The sequence below is a fragment of the Chinchilla lanigera genome, unplaced genomic scaffold (genome assembly GCF_000276665.1).
Source record: "Chinchilla lanigera isolate Chin_1 unplaced genomic scaffold, ChiLan1.0 scaffold00003, whole genome shotgun sequence".
Lineage (NCBI taxonomy): Eukaryota > Metazoa > Chordata > Mammalia > Rodentia > Chinchillidae > Chinchilla > Chinchilla lanigera.
The window spans coordinates 16,489,862-16,505,828 of NW_004955404.1; the positions used below are offsets into that span (position 1 = coordinate 16,489,862).

Below are 15,967 nucleotides of genomic sequence, written 5' to 3' on the forward strand. Positions count from 1 at the left end.
CTGCCAGCAAGCCAAGGATTCCCATACAAATAAAGAATTCCTATTATTCCCAATTTACTGCATGTTTCAGAGATTCTTCAGAAGTTTGCAAATACTTAATGGATTCCTTTTCTGTTTTCCCTCAAATTGTGTCGTTACGGGTGGGTTCTTAGGGGCATGAGAGTTTGATCACATGACATCCTTAGAAAACAAAGGCTCTCAATCTGGCTGAACAGCTTGAGGGCCAGAGAGAAGCAGGACAGGTAGCAACTCACTGCTGCCCAAGGGCTCAGGGTGCCGAAGGGAGGGTAAGGAAGGTTACACTTGCCAAGACCCCTACTTCCTCCTCTCTGGCTTTGTTCAGTGTGGGGAAGCCAAAGAGAAGTGGGAATTCTGACCTAAATTCTGTTTGGTATGCTGTGAAGAGACTTCCTGGTGGGCCACCTGACATTGACCCTGGGGTAGGCTTCAGGGCACAGTTCCCAGAGGAAAGGCCACCGGTGCACACTGGCAGACAGGCCTGGCCCAGCACTCCCGGGAGCCCTCTGGGAAGCAAGGGCTGTGCTGTGGTCCCATCACAGCAGGTGAGCAAGAGTGGGTGACCAGCAAGCCGGTGGTTGAGAGGCTTCAGGCTGGAAAGGCCAATGTGGGAGTGAATGCTGCAGTAAAGACGCTGGTCCTTCCAAGCTGAACAAAAGCACATCACAAGTACACTAAACTGAGATATCAGGCCTCAGACAAGGGAGGAGCCCAAAGAACTTGTTCTCTCCTTTAAAGGGGTAGAGCTCCTCCCCTGTCACTCATCCAAGGGACTGATTTTCTCATCCATTACATGCTAGCTGGCAAGCATCACTAGAGCCTTTTCTGTATGGCAGGCAGTATTCTAAGGGTTTTATGGAATGTTAATTTATGTACTATAACCACAGTGAGAGGAAGAGGGACTCATATTATCCCTGTTCACAGAACAGAAAACTGAGGCACAGACAGGTTCAAAAAAGGCAGAGCGCAGAAGCTAGAGCCATACTACCACAAGCACTCTACACCATTCACAGTTACCCAACAGGGTCAACTGGTCCGATTCAGTTTTCAGCTAGATCAGACTAAAATAGTTTTTCTTGTCACCCAACAAGTGGGAGTTCCTGAGAAAACCCAGACGGTAGCGTTTAAAGAAGCACAGGAGAGGGGGAGAAGGCAGGAGAAAAAGAGAGAAGGAAGAAAGTGAATGCCTCTTCTCTTCAGGGCTGCGGGGTGTACGTTTCCAACTTCAGGGACACGAAAGGGCAGTGGTGCATACACTTCCTAAAGGTCCTCTCAAAAGCTTTGGTGGAAAGCGAGGTCCATGATGATGCATCTGCAGGGCTGTTTTCCACTTACCTCTTCTAGTCACTACTAAAAAGTGTAAATATGAAGCAGTACATAGACCTGGTGAAACCAAAAGATATGCTATTTCTTTAATTCTTAAAATGGAAAATCTTCTAATCTGACAAGGGTTCTACATTTACTCCACTGTTTTTCTCCCACCAAAAATTCACAGACTGAAATATCAACCTTATTCAAGTTTTAAACTTGGCCTTCAAGTCCCCTCCACCGAGAGGCAATTTGGGGAAGATTTCACAGATGTGACCAACCAAGGACAAAGCATGCAAAACAACAGAAAAGGAAACTGAGGCAGACCAGAAATGAGTCTAAAACTGAAATGTGCTCTTCTCAGAAATACACTGTAATTTTTAGGATTACAAGGTTTTGAGTTAAAGTCTAGGGAGTTTTAGAAGCTTTGTGGGATTCCATTATTTTTGCCCTGATGCGATAGTACCCTATGGGGCCACTATTAATGGTGAAAATGCTTCCTTGGTGACCTCCGTCCCTGGAGGGTAGTAATAGAGGTCAGACAAGCCAATAAGGGGCAGATTTATGGCACTGATAATACTTCCTATTTATCTGAGATTTGTTTCAGTTGTTCGAATGTAACATGCCACTGAATAGATCCTAGGATATAGTGTTAGTACAATGTCTGTAAAAAAATGATTCTTTCAGGGAAGGGGGAAAAAAAGCACAGCGCTTTCAATGTTCAGGATCTTTTACATCTGCTGCTCAGCTGGAAACACTGTTAAAAGGCCATTAGAACCTTAAGGTATCAGACCTTGAATGCTATGAAAGCCGGGGAGCAATTTGCTGTTTGTGTTAGGAGTATCAGCCCCAGCCACTTCCTTTTCATGGGCTGAAAACAGCTCCTGTCACGAGCCGTGAAAATCAATTCCACAGTAAGCAGGCTGAGACGCGGCTGAAGGTGCTGCACCTACAGGCCGGCAGAGCCTCCTTCCGGGCATCCTGGACAGTAGATCCCTAGCCGTGTCCAGGAGGTAACCCCAGCAGCACTTGGGGAATCTTCACGTTTCTCTGTAATGCCTAATTAGGTTAAAATCTGAATTGTCTCCCTGAGTGAAGATAGCTCTCGGGAAACTTGAGCACAGAGCCTGTTCTTGCTTATATGTATTCAACTTTTCTGGTTTTCTTGATTATAGTAATTGTGAGAGGTGCACTTTCCTCCCAAATATTACCATTACAAGGCCTTTGAAAATACAGAACATTTTAAAACTTTGTTTCAAATATAAGGTCATACTTTGGAAAATTAATATTTCTGAGGGATAACAATGGTTGTGTCAGGATTAGTACTTCATATACTAATGGTGAGGAAGGTTAAAATTCATTTTTGAATGTATGATAGGTTTTTCAGTTTTGTGTAGGAAATTGTTATTCCAGTAACAAAATGCAACCTTGGTTACCACATATGATTAAGATTATTCTAACCAATATTTCTATATATAGCCAACCTTTGTTGAAATGAAAGCTTTTGTATAACCTGCTGTGTATATTCTGGATAAGAATAAATTGCCCCTCAAATCATAGCAATCAGCTTATGTTTATGCATGGAACGTCCTATAATATTATTTATGTTTACATCAATAACACAGGCTAAGCAAATGATTCAAGGTTTATTTGCTAATTTTTTTGCTAAAACCAAGATGAAAAAAGTTATAATTCTTTTTCCCCCCCTGTGGATAATCAATGCCCCTAATGAACCTGTTCTCTTAACTGCAATTTAAACATGATTTTATATAGTACATATTTTCAACTGAAACAAAAAAATATGGATTTGTACAATTTTTGTGTCCTGTACAAAATACAGTAGATCATAGAACCTTATAATCTTAGATCTCTAAATAATTCCAAGAAATCTCCATGTTACTTTTGTGTAAAGAAGGGAAGATAGTAAATGAAAAGTGATTATTCATAATGGTTTGTTTGTTGATGACATAAAGGTTGCCATTTCACAAAGCATTTTATATTCCATTGAAAATGACCTTTTAGAAGAGCCATGTGGTAATATAAGTGAAATGAATATGTTCTTTATTGCAGTCATATAAATAGATTGGCCTAAGCTTTTAACATAGTACTTGACCTCTTGATGTCCAGTACCCTCAAGTCTCTGAAAAAAACTAAGATACCACATAATCACATGAGTAGTAAAAGCACAATAAAACCCTTTCACACGTTAGCACTTGATAATGTAAAAGTAACAGTGAACTGTTTTTCCAAGCTCAATGCAAATATACGGCTGGAGGAGAACTTGAAGTAGATCACCAGGTAGGAATCCCCAAGAATCTTGCATTTCTAGACTGTAAATACTTCAGAATTACAAATTCTTATTTTCCAAACAGACCTCTTAAATGCTTTAAAAATGTCTGTTAGGCAAGCAGAACATAGCAAGTTAACAGTAAAATTTAGGTTTAGTTCTTGATGACTTTTAGTACAAGTTATCCAAAAAAAAGGAATTAAAGAACTCTGGCTTCTAAATAAATTCATTAGTATGAGCATCTCTTTAAAGCATTAAGAATCTTACATAGGTTAAGTCCAAAGACACAATGATGGGATAATGGTTTGTTTTACAAGTAAGCTTCCATCAGTTTTTTCTTAGACAATAAACTTAGCATACTATACTTACAGAAAAGCTGGGGTAATGCTTTAGTTTATATATATATATATATATATATATATATATGTAAAATCACTGTATGTATGTGTATGCATATGTGTGTATCAGCCATATTATACTTTTATAAATTAAGTATGAAAACTTTCAGTCACCAGGACTAAAGGAAAAAGGAAAAAGCAAACAGGTAAATGACTTTTTTTTTTTTTTAGGAAAATATCAAAGGGTACTTTTTAAAAATATAGTGTGCAGAGTAGCCTTTTTCAAGTTCTTTTCACAAGTGCTATGGAGTTGGAGGTACTCTAACCCATTAAGAAAATCAGTAAAAAATTAGTTATCTTTTTTTAGAAGACCTCAAAATGCTTTCTTTGCAAAGAAAACTGTTGCCTCAAATGCACTGCAACTTTAGGAAATATCTCTACTTCCTTGAAATTCAGCCAAGGAGCACTGGCCTCCGCTAATCTCAGCTTGGAGCCAGGTATGTACACCCATGGATTACCTGCATTTTTAATTAAATATGTACAAAATGAAAAGTCACCACCTCTAAATGTAGCCTCCTTTCACAAGAACCTGGGGTTCAGGGAAAAATGGCTACTCTGTACCTGGGAGGCTTTTGTGAGAAAAATAACTCATAGAGGATATGGAGGGATGAAATTCCCTGGACCAGAATGTATCCAAAAGGACAAATGCATAAGTCTTGTACACCCACAGGAAGCATGCACAATTACCAAAGAAACAAACGTTAAATACTGTTGCTTACTGTCCCTTTAGAGCAACATGGAGGTTCCCTTCTACTCATGAAGATGGACCACTAGCAGCTGACTTGAGTCCCTTTGGTCACAGGCATAGGTAGTATGGTTCTTCTCCTTGGTCTCCATAGTGGCCAAGGTAAAGCCTTGAACGAAATCTCAGAGATCAGGGGTAACATCCATCCTGGGTGGAGATTTTTTTTTTTTTTTTTTGGTTGTTTTCTGGTACCGGGAACCGAACTCACGACCTTGCACTTGCCAGGCAGGCGCTTTGCCACTGAGCTAAATCCCCAGCCCCTGGGTGGAGATTTTTATTCAAGATTAAGAAACTCTGGAAGGTGGGGTTTGGCCATTAGTGCTTAGCCAGCCCTTCAGTGATTTCCACGTATAAAGTTTATGAAGCACTCTCTGCTCCAGATCACTGATTCTCAATTACAGAAGCAACAGAATTACTTTTGAAAATCATAAAGGAAAGAAAGGAGGGAAGGATGGAAGGGAAGAAAAGGGAGGAAATAGAGGGAAAGAGGGGAGGAGGGAGGAGAGGAGGGAGGAGAAGAGCCAGAGGAGGAGGGAAGGAAGAAGGGAGGGGAGGAGGGAGGGAAGACAGAGGAAAGGAAGGGCTCATTTTCCCTTCCCAAACCAATCAAATAAGCACATCTGAATAGGAGCTCAAGTATTTTTTTAAATGCCCCACTCAGTTGTAAGTTTACTGCCTGAAACTGTGCTGGCTTTTTCTAACTTACAGGAGATAATTATTAAATTTTTAAAAATTTTATAAACTGGTTATTAATTGCTGGCAGCTTAAAACTGGTTGTACTGGGACTGTATAAACAACAAAAATTGGCAAATGCTACTAGTCAGGGAACCCCCTCCTTTCCTCCCAGGCCAACTGGTAAACATTTATTAGTCCACCACTGGCCAGGGTTGAGATATATCAGACTAAAGAGACAATGCCAGAACCTAATTAATTCAGACAGTCTGGGCAGAATCTTTCAGATTTCTCCATTATGGCCCAATTCCTTGAGATTCTTGTTAAGATTATGAAGATTAATCATCCAACTCACTGGGCCTTAGTTCCTGTGGGACAGTGTATAACTAGTCCAGCTCCAGGACCCTGGCCCCTTTTTCTTCCCTTCCAAGCATGAGCAAAGGAAGTGATTCTGGAATAAGAAGGCTGGATGCATCTTCCGAGGGATTTCGGGTGGTGTTCTCAGACGAAGGGGAGAAGTAGTCACTTCCTCTCTTTCAAAGCCTTTAGGGTTGATGCCAGGTGCTCTGGCAGCCATCTTGTTTCCATATTCAGCTAATGAAGTAGAACAAGGATTGATGTGCAGAAGGATGGACAGCTCATGAATCCCTGAGGATATGAAACTTACTGCTTTTTCACTTCTACAACCACCCCACGTTGGGTCTCTGGCTATGTGAAATAATGACTGTACAAGGAACCGAGTCAGGATTTTCTGTGATCTGCCACCACACATGTCTTACCTGATGGATTATTTCAGACAAGCTTTCAATAGCGCCTGTTCTCTAAACACTTTTACTGGAACTTTTACATAACATAGTCAACTTTTTAAGTTTTGAAAATTAACTGAAATGTACAATTAGCTTTTCTTGTTAACTTTGTCTTTTCTTCTCTGATGACCTTATTTACCCTGTCTTCTTTCTTCAATCTCTTGCTCCTCTGGGCCTCAGCATTTCCTGCTTAAGTTTCTGAAGGAGCCTCCTAGCTGTCCTCCTTCCCTCCCTCTGGACCTCTAAGATCTCCTCCCCAATCCATCCTGTTTATAGCATTGGGCCAATCTAAAACAATACTTTCATCATGGATTTGACTGCCAAGAACTCAGGGTAATGACCTAATTTCACCATATAAAGCCTAGGATTTCCAAGACACTCCAAAAATCCAACCCCACCCTGCTCAATATTATTTCTCACAAGTTCTTGATGAATCTCTCCCCTTGCACTGCCCTCCTCAGATCATTTTTTTACTCATACGTTAATTCCCACCCCGGATGCCACCTTCTTTTCTGGTCCTTTGCCAAAATGCTAGGCCTTCTTCAAGATCCTCAGTAAATTTTGCTGCCTCCTTTCCGCAAGGTCAAAGAAACACCTGCATTCTTTGACTCCTGTCATTATGATTAGTAATGGCATTCGGTACTGAACTCAATGACATAACATCATTTATTATCCATCTAGATAAAAAATTTCAGATTTTCTTACACCACCACAGCACAAATAACTAGGATTTAAATTTCATAGTGGGCATAGGTTATTATATGTGTTTTGAAAATTCTACACTTTCTAAGAGTTAATAATTCATCTGACCCTATTTGAGAATTACTTCCCCTCCACTGCAGATATTAACAATCCTCAGCTGGCTTTATGATATTGAGTTTTGTCTCCACTAAAAAGCACACATAAAGTATGCCAAAGTATTTATATTGCCTTGGTAATTAAATTAACATTTCTAGGACACTTACTTCTCTCATTCTCTCTCTGTCTCTGTCTCTCTCTGTCTCTATCACACACACACACATGCACACACACATACCTCATCTCCTATCCATTGCTAAATAAATAATTTAACTGATAAGTGGCCTTTTGTTGTTATACACTGTACTTTCTCACTTTCTCGGGCCCTCTTTCCATTTTCACTCAGTTCTCTACGGAAGGCTAACATTTTCTCCTCTTTCTGTATCTATTTTGTTCTTCTCCAATACTTTCTGTCCAGAATAATCAAAGTAACATTGCAAAACCATTTCCAACCCTGAATGGAAGTTTTCTTTTTTTGAATGCAACACTCTGATACTCTCAGGCTAAGTCCAAAGTTATTGTGGGGAGTTCATGGAGAGACATGAAGAAGCCATAACCTCCAGGTGGCAGCAGCAGGCAGCCAGCGTGCCTTGGGAGGCACTTGGACAGGTGGCAGGTAAGGGAGGGTCCCTGCAGGTATGGGCACTTCGGACCTAACAGAGAGGCCGCCATCTATATGGGTAGGGGTTGAGAAGCAGTGAAAGGGCCTGAAGGGTGTGCCTAGATTATGCTGCTTAGCAGCACGGTGGAGAGTTAGGCGCAGAACTGCAAAGAGCAGCAAGAGTTCCAGGATGTGTCTTATATAATGATGAGTAGGACAGTTCTGCTGGACACATGAGGCAGGCAGGAGCTAAATGGTCAAATACTGGCTTCTGTGTGCTGCCTTTAAAACAAATGGATGCGGGGCTGGGAATTTAGCTCAGCGGCAAAAGCGCCTGCCTGTCAAGCGCAAGGTCGTGAGTTCGGTTCCCGGTACCGGAGAAAAAAAATAAAAAATTAAAAAATAAAATAAAATAAAACAAATGGATGTGTAAAAGCTTAAATTTTGCACTGTTGAGCTTTGTGTTAAAGGCGTCAGCTTGCTGTGTAAAAGTAGTTAAGATAGGGAGGAAACGCAGGAGCTATCACTGGACCACTTCTGTGAGTCACTCCCATACCCTTAGATTCTGCTTCTCCAATCTTTCTTTCTCAAAAACCTCACCTCACCCACCAGCTGCTCCTACCCATTTCTATGACTCCATTTTCTGTGATCCCGTCACGCAGGACATGTGTGTGTTTTCCACTATTCTCTTTCCTTACTGATGGTGTCTCAGGGCTCAGACCCCATTGCTTTTCCTCAAGGAAGCATTTCTAACACTCTGAGATTACATCCAATGCTCCTATAAAGTGCTTCCACTGCCAGGTACTGCTAGTGCTATGAACTTCTCCTGCTGTGTTTATGTAATTTTGAGTGGTGTCCTGAATTTCTGTTTCCCTGCTATGATCAAAACTTCCTGGGACAATGGACCATGTAAGTGACATAGTGGCTTGCACATAGTAGGTACATGATGATGTAAATAATGCTTGCATAAAAAAATGCCTAAAATTACAACAGTTTATTAAAATAATCAATAACCTAGATCATGTATAAATGTAAAATTAAGTTTTTGTTTTGCTGTCTTACTCTTGTATTAGTCCAAAAAATATCTTTTATCCAAGATCATTAAAAACTCTTAGATATTTTCATCAAAGAGATTTCATTAAAAAGTTATTTGAACAACTACTATTGTTTAGATATCTTTATCCACAGTTAACATTATAAAACCCTTTCAATTATGAATATGCTAGCCCAGGGACCCAATAGCACTATCAAACATTACTAGCATGCAAATAACTGATGACTGAATAATACTGGAGAAATCTATGAAACTATTTAAGTTGACTTATGTATAGCTGAAAAATCTAACAGCAGAAAGTGGTGTCCAAAGGGACATAAGAACCATGTTTACAAAAATATTAAGTAGTTATTTGTACTATCAAGAAAACTAAATCACCTCACTTGCCTTGCTAGAAGTCTTTTGAGAGATGTGAATTCAAGAGGGAAAAAGTACCCTCATACTGTTAGTTTTGTAAGTTTGAACAGGATGTAAGTAAAAATTAAGCAGTTAAACTCATTTTACAACAATTACTCTCACACAATTTTTAATGTCAAACTCATATTTTTACACAAATATAGTGACTAAAGGAAGGTCACTTTAGCCTAAAGTACTTAATAATGTTGTTTTATAAGTGCTCCTAAATTTAATCCATATTTTTTTTGGGGGGGGGCCACCGGGAGTCACACTCAGAACCTTGCGCTTGCCAGGCAGGTGCTTGTGCTGCCGAGCTATATCCCCTGCCCCTAATCTGTAAGTTGTAAAGAACACTTGTTACTTTCTTACATAAATGTTGAAATAATCTTTATAACACAATATTGTATGGATTTAATGTTGTACATTTTTAATCAATCTTGATGTGGCCTACATTTATACTCAGAAGCTACTAAGATACAATGCAATTACAATGTGAGGTGTATGTTAAAAAGTGAATCAATCAACTTAAATGAACTCTTGTTCCCAGTGATAACATACTACCCTCTAATTAAATCAGCTACAATACCTGCGTTTGCAAGGATCACTGTGAAATTTATTTCCAAATCCAGAATTAAAAAGTGGGACTCCTTATAGTCTGGATTTTATCTTCTCTGATACCTGGAATTAATGTAATTCTTTCAGAAGTCAAGTGACTTGTCAAATCAAAAAAGAATTTTTCTTGAAGTTCACCTAATTCATTAATAACTCTTACCCTTTATCCGAAGGATTTTAAAGATATCAGCTAACTAAACAGAGGGCAAAGAAATCAGAAATCTTTGAAGCAGGCAGGTAAATGGAACTTAAACAATTTATCCCAAACTAAGATATTTAACATGGCTACAAAAGAGTCAGAGTAACCAAACATTGTTTTTGGGTTAATATGTAATAAGTTGCTTTTACAGAGGACCAGAGAGGAGGACAGGATTCCAAAAAAACTGAACGCCTGTCAAACAAGTGAGAGATGTATGTATCTAAATCTGTTTGAATCTAATAAAGATATCTATATCTATCTATCTATCTATCTATCTATCTATCTCTATATATGTATATATCCAATAAAGATGGACTAAAATTGCCATCAAGAGACTATGAATGGATTTCCTCTTTATTATAGACATTAAGATAAATACCTAATGAATTGACCTCAGAGACTTGGGGAAGACTTTAATGCTTTCTTGATATCTAGCTGTACTCTAACTCTCAAAATAACTGACACAGAAAATGGAGTCAAGTAAATAGTGCAAACAGAGTTGTAAATTTTGTCCTAATCTGTGGAAATAAACTTCTCTCCTGCTTCCATCCCATGGATAACTTTCTATGATAAGCTTTGTTAGTCTAAGCCTATATTTCAAGTGACATACTACATGCAGATAAACCAACAAATGTATTTTAGTTTCTATGTTTTATATAACCATATTTATACAAAAAAATGAAAAGGAAGTATATAAATACATAGACAATGTAGTGCTGGTAGTATGACCAACTCCTGAGAACATAAAATCACAATGCAAAGTGAATCCAAGTAAACAGAAAAGTATTCACAGCATGAATAATGGTGAGAATACATACACAGGCATACTGAATAAACAATGTCAAGCTATACACATGCACTGGAGACAGAATAGATTTTTTTTAATGCATTCATTCAACAAATGCTAAATGGTTAATAATGTAAGGCACTTGAGTAGCCACCAGGCTTTAGGTCCTGTTCTAGTCTCATTGTTAGCTGAGTTACCATTGGCAGGTTAATTAGTTAGGACTGTTGTTTTTTACATCTATAGACTAGGTTAATGTTAATATATTCTAAGTTATTAGGAAAATCAACAAGGTGACGTCTTCAAGATAATATTGATAAATACTTAATGGGCACCTCACCTCTTTATTTAAGATTGTAAAATAAAGTTATGGCAAATAAATAACGGAAAAGTGATGTTATAAGACAATAAGTCACAATCAACTACAAAGCACTATAAATAATGATCCCAACAAGGCTTAGGGCATAAGACAGTGTCAGGTTAAGCCCATGACAACATTCTCTGAGCAGGTGTTCTTTTCTGCTACAAGGTTACATGAGAAGTTTAGAGCCACAGAGATTGCAAAATGAATAAAACAGTACCCCTGATGCTTGAGGAAATACTGGAATGTTTCATACCAACTCCTGGTCAAAATCACTCTCCTAACAAAAACCCCGATGATTCACTGTTCAGTATCTTCCCAGAAGATAGGATAGGAGAATATAAGGAACTATACTGTGAAGACTTTCACTAGATTTCTGGAAACTTTTCTATGCCATAAGAATTCTGAAGTGTTAAAACGGATTGCTGAGAAGGCTTGAGAGTGTTCTCCTCTGTAGGTCTTCAAACCGGGATAGATAGAGTCCATCTGATCTGCCTGCCATGAGAGTTTAAAATCAGAGCCGTGTGAAGATTGATGGTGGAAATCGCACCTTCCCAAGTGCTCTCTGCCAGTAGAACTTTACATAGTACCTTTCACAGCCCCTCATCTGATGGTTTAAAGAACCCTTCTATACCCTGGAATAAAAAAGGGTAACAGTATTTCACAATTGTGAGTTCTGAGGAAAACTTTAATAATGTCATGATGAAACATAACATCCTTATTACTTCTCAGTTATTTCACTAAGCAAGCTACCTGCATACGTCTTTCAACCAGAAACAGTTCTCTTGAATCTGAGGTCTGAACAGCAGTTCTTTGAAATTTCCCTTTTCTGACAGACCAGCAGCACCTGCCATTTCTCAAGCAAACCACAGGACCTCTAAACAAGGCAAGGGATGAAAAAGGTTTCAAGTAAGGAAAACTACCATAAAAGCTCTTACCTATACTAGATAATTAAATATAAATATTATCAAGAACTAGGATTGTGTTTATTCAACAAGACCTGCTCCCTAAGTTATCATTCCAACAGCAATACTAGTAAATCCAATTTACTTTAGCATTAAGCAAAGTTTACTTTGGGGGGAAAAAAAAGTACACCTTCAAAAACACAATTACTTTTTATTATTTTCCTTTCAAATGTGCCTGTGACCCCATAGTGGACTTGGATCTGGATTATGTCCACCAAAATCAAATGATACCAGGCTTGAAGGCAAAGTCGTCGGTGTGCTCTCATCCTGGAAAACAGATGTGTTCAACAAAATATCTATTTGAGAAATTCACAGCTAATAAGCAGACGGTAATTGTTAAGAAGTGGAGAGGGGACAAAAATAAACAATAAGAAAAGCCCTCTGCAGTTAAAATGCTACTCTGGAGGATCTCCACACACCACTGGAAGGCTTCTCCCGCCAAGTCTATGGTAACTCCAGAAACTGTTGACTCAAAATCCTCACGTTGATATTAAGATCTGCACGCTGCTAAGAGAGGACCACCAGGAGACTTCTACCCCCAAGTCTCATTACCCACTGAGGAATAACAAAGCAGTTTTAAAATACTTAACTTTGAGATCTCTTATCTGAAATCCTGTTGGGAAATAGCTGTGTGTTTTAAAGATACGGTTTGAAAAAGAGCACATTAGAGCAGAAACAGTTCCTAGAAGTGCTCCAAATGACAAACCTTTTGTAAGTTGAATTCCCTGAGATTTGCGGAGGGGGAAAAAAAAAAAAAAGAAGAAGCAGCTGATCTTTATCAATTAATTAAAAAGAATGAAATACCAGTGGACAAAGGAGAGGAGAGCTAAGAAACTTAAGGAGATGGAGGGGCAGTTGCTTAACAAATCGAGGAGTTCTGGAAGAGGGACGCGAGGTGACAGGGATAGGAAAGTAGTCTTATAATTCACCACAGGTTCCGCCTTAACTCAGAGTGAACGCCTGGCTCTGAGCTGAAAAGGGCTCCCTCTATATACTTCCCTGCGCTGGTTCTGTGATACGCACCCCTCCCCTTTGGTCTTTCTTGACAATATGCAAATTTACATAAAAGTGTTCACTTCGGTGTAAAGACCCTCACTCCTACTGTTTGCATATCAATCAGAATAAAGCAGCAGTTCACCACGTAATGAAACTGTATTGCTGTAAGCTGTCTGCAAACGCTTCCCATCCATCCGCCGGTTCTTTTGCAAAACGCAGAAACTGATCGATGGGAATCCAGCGTTTCGCCTCTGCAATCCGAGGTCACTGAGGACTGCAAGCTCCTGGGTTTGAGCATCCCGCACCCTCACAGCATTTCCAAGCTTCCCTCGACCTCTCTCAGTTCAGTTCTCTCACAGCCAAAGGATTATCTCTCCCCGACACGTTTCATTCACAGAGCCCCAGAGAAGCTCGGATTCGGTTGGAGCTAAGAGCCGGAAAACGCGCATCCGGGCTGCTGAGCGAGTTGTTGGAGACTAAGTGTTACTACACGCTCTGGCGCCCAGCTGAGGTGGGGAGCTGCCGCGCTCCCTTTGCAGGGTTCGCGGGGTTCGCCGACCGATCCACCTCGGAGCCACCGGTTGGAGTTGACTCCGCTGCCCAAGAGCCGGCGGGTGGGCGGCGAGGCGGCTCGGGACCCGGCACCGCGCCGGGCGGCTGGGGTGTCTCCCCACCGGAGTGACCAACAGCGATCAGGACGCACAGAGGAGCCGCAGCCGGAAAGCCAGCCTCGAATCTGAAACAGGCACCCTCTCAAGTCCCCAACAGCGCCCAGATGCCGACGTCGAAGCGAGGGGGCCCGGCGGGTGTTCCCCACCCTGGCTCGGCCCACCCCAAGCCGGGCGCCCGGCTCTCAGCCTTCCGGAAGGACCCGGAGTGCAGACTGGGCTGGGGGAGCCCTCGGTGTCTCCACAGCCCCCGCCGGCGCGAAGGCGGGAGCAGAGAAGGCGCCACTCAGAGCGTGGCGCTGGGCGAACTGCGATCGCAGTTCTCCCAAGTTTGCGCGAGCGAGAAGCGCAGGCTGGGCGCCCTGCGAGGCGATCAGCTCTCCTCCCGAGGTCCCGGGCTCCCTGGGCCCTCACCAGAGGCAGAGGGGAACGGAGGGAAGGAGGGTGCTCCCGCGCAGCACACAATGAGGCAGCAGGGACCTACACCTTCCCCGGAGCCGGGCAGCCTCGGGAGCATCCACCGCCCATCGCGGGGACCCCCCCCCTCCGCAGCCCCGAGAGAAAGTGATCACCAACTCAGCAACAGGGCGAAGCGGGGCGCCCGGCAGCCCGGGGACCGGCGGCTGCGGAGTCCGCGGCTGCCCCCGCCGCGCCGCGCTTACCTGCGATCTCCTGGAAGGGGATGTCCGCCAGGCTGAATCCCTTGGCACCGTATGCCTGGCGGACCTCGCCGCAGCTCCGAGCCTTCACCTCCGCCCCGACCGGCAGGGACAGCAGCAGCCCCGAGAGGGGAAGAATCACAGCCCCGATGCAGGCAGGCATGGTGCAACATGCAAATCCAGCTCGGCGAACCCCGGGGCCCGTGCGCTCTTCACCTTGCCCCTCAAGCCAAAAGCCCGCCAGAGCCGGCGACGCGCTCCTCGCCGCTGCCCGGCGTCACCCGCTTCCGCCAGCCGGGAGGACGAGCCGCGCAGCCCTCTGGACCGCGCGCAGCAAACTTTTATAAGCCAGATGGAGGATGGCAAGCCAACCAGGGCTGGCTAGGAAGGCAGCGCCTTGCCTCGCTAGCCCCTCAGATCCGAGACGGCGCAACTGGAAGGGAGAGAAGTGTTTTTAAAAAGCCACCGCGGGGAGGGCTGAGGGGTCCGAGCTGCAATCGGAGTTCCCAGCCGAGCGCGGATCCCGGGCGCAGCGAGCCCGGCCGGCCGAGTGTCGGCGGCGGCGAAGGTGGCAGCGCGCGGCTCGGGGAGGAGGGACCGGCGGCGCGAGTGTGCGCGCGCGTGTGGATTCGGTGTGAGCGCGGGGCTCGCGGGGCTGTGTGTGCGTGGAGGTCTGTGTCGGGGATGTAGGGGATCCACGGGAAGCCTCGGCTTCGCACAGACTGAGGTAGCAGTGAGAGTCCTTCTGAAATAGGAAGAGAGAAATCCTGGAGACTGACGCGGGAGGCGAGGGAAGGAGAAAGGAGGGGAGAGGGAGAAACGTGCTCCTCCGAGCACAGCCGAAATTCAGGGGCCGAGCGGAAGGCAAAACCTGGACTGGATCGCTCCCTACCAGTGGGAGGGGGAAAAAAATTTAAAAAGTCAATGTTTTCTCATTGACTCCACAGCCTTCACGCTGATCTGAATGCTATCTAGAAAGGCACAGTATTTGTGAGTCACTAACTGATGTGATTAAACTGTATTTTTGTGGAGATAGAGGACATTGCAATTCCAATTGTTGCTCCTGTCCTAGTGAAACACAAAGCCAGGGTAGAAATAAACACGCAGGGGACCCCGGGGTAGCAGAGCTTAGCATTACCACCACTAATTAGTTTTCTGATCACTGTCTGGCTTTACTTGGGTTTGTGTTCTAAAGACAGGTAGTTTATGCACGCACTGGAGACCAGTAGTCCTTTATTTTTAAATTTGTGGTTCCGCACAGAATAAATTGCCTTCTTTCATTTCAAATATGAAATAGCCTTGGATCTGAAATCACTATGCTTAGGTTTGTAGTGTGTGGAGGAGCAGGGCATCAGAGTAGCACGGGATCACACACCCAGTGAAAGAGGGGAGACCGGGGGCCCCAGTGCAGGAAGGGAGACACCGGGGAGGGGACCGCGTCTTCCGTCTCTCCAAAAGCTCCTCACATCTTGCACTTTACGTTTTCTTCCAAGTTAGCAGAATTCTCAAGAGGGGAATCAATACACTTTCTTCTTCAAGTTCTTCCTTACACTAAACTTCTGTGAAATGGGATAAAAGTGAAAGCTTCAGGTTAGGCTAATTTCCATGGACTTTCTTATGCTAATACGCAAACTCACAAC

The 15,967-nt window shown here is 42.8% G+C and overlaps 1 protein-coding gene across 1 annotated transcript in view; it reads right to left on the minus strand.

Moving 5' to 3' along the window:
- Positions 1-15,112, minus strand: part of Gpc6 (glypican 6) — a 1,075,163-nt gene extending 1,060,051 nt beyond the window's left edge. Inside the window, exon 1 of the mRNA XM_005374116.2 lies at positions 14,331-15,112. Coding sequence (XP_005374173.1) covers positions 14,331-14,490 — 160 coding nt within the window. The 5' untranslated portion in view covers positions 14,491-15,112. The remainder of the gene's footprint in view (positions 1-14,330) is intronic.
- Positions 15,113-15,967: the final 855 nt, after the last annotated feature.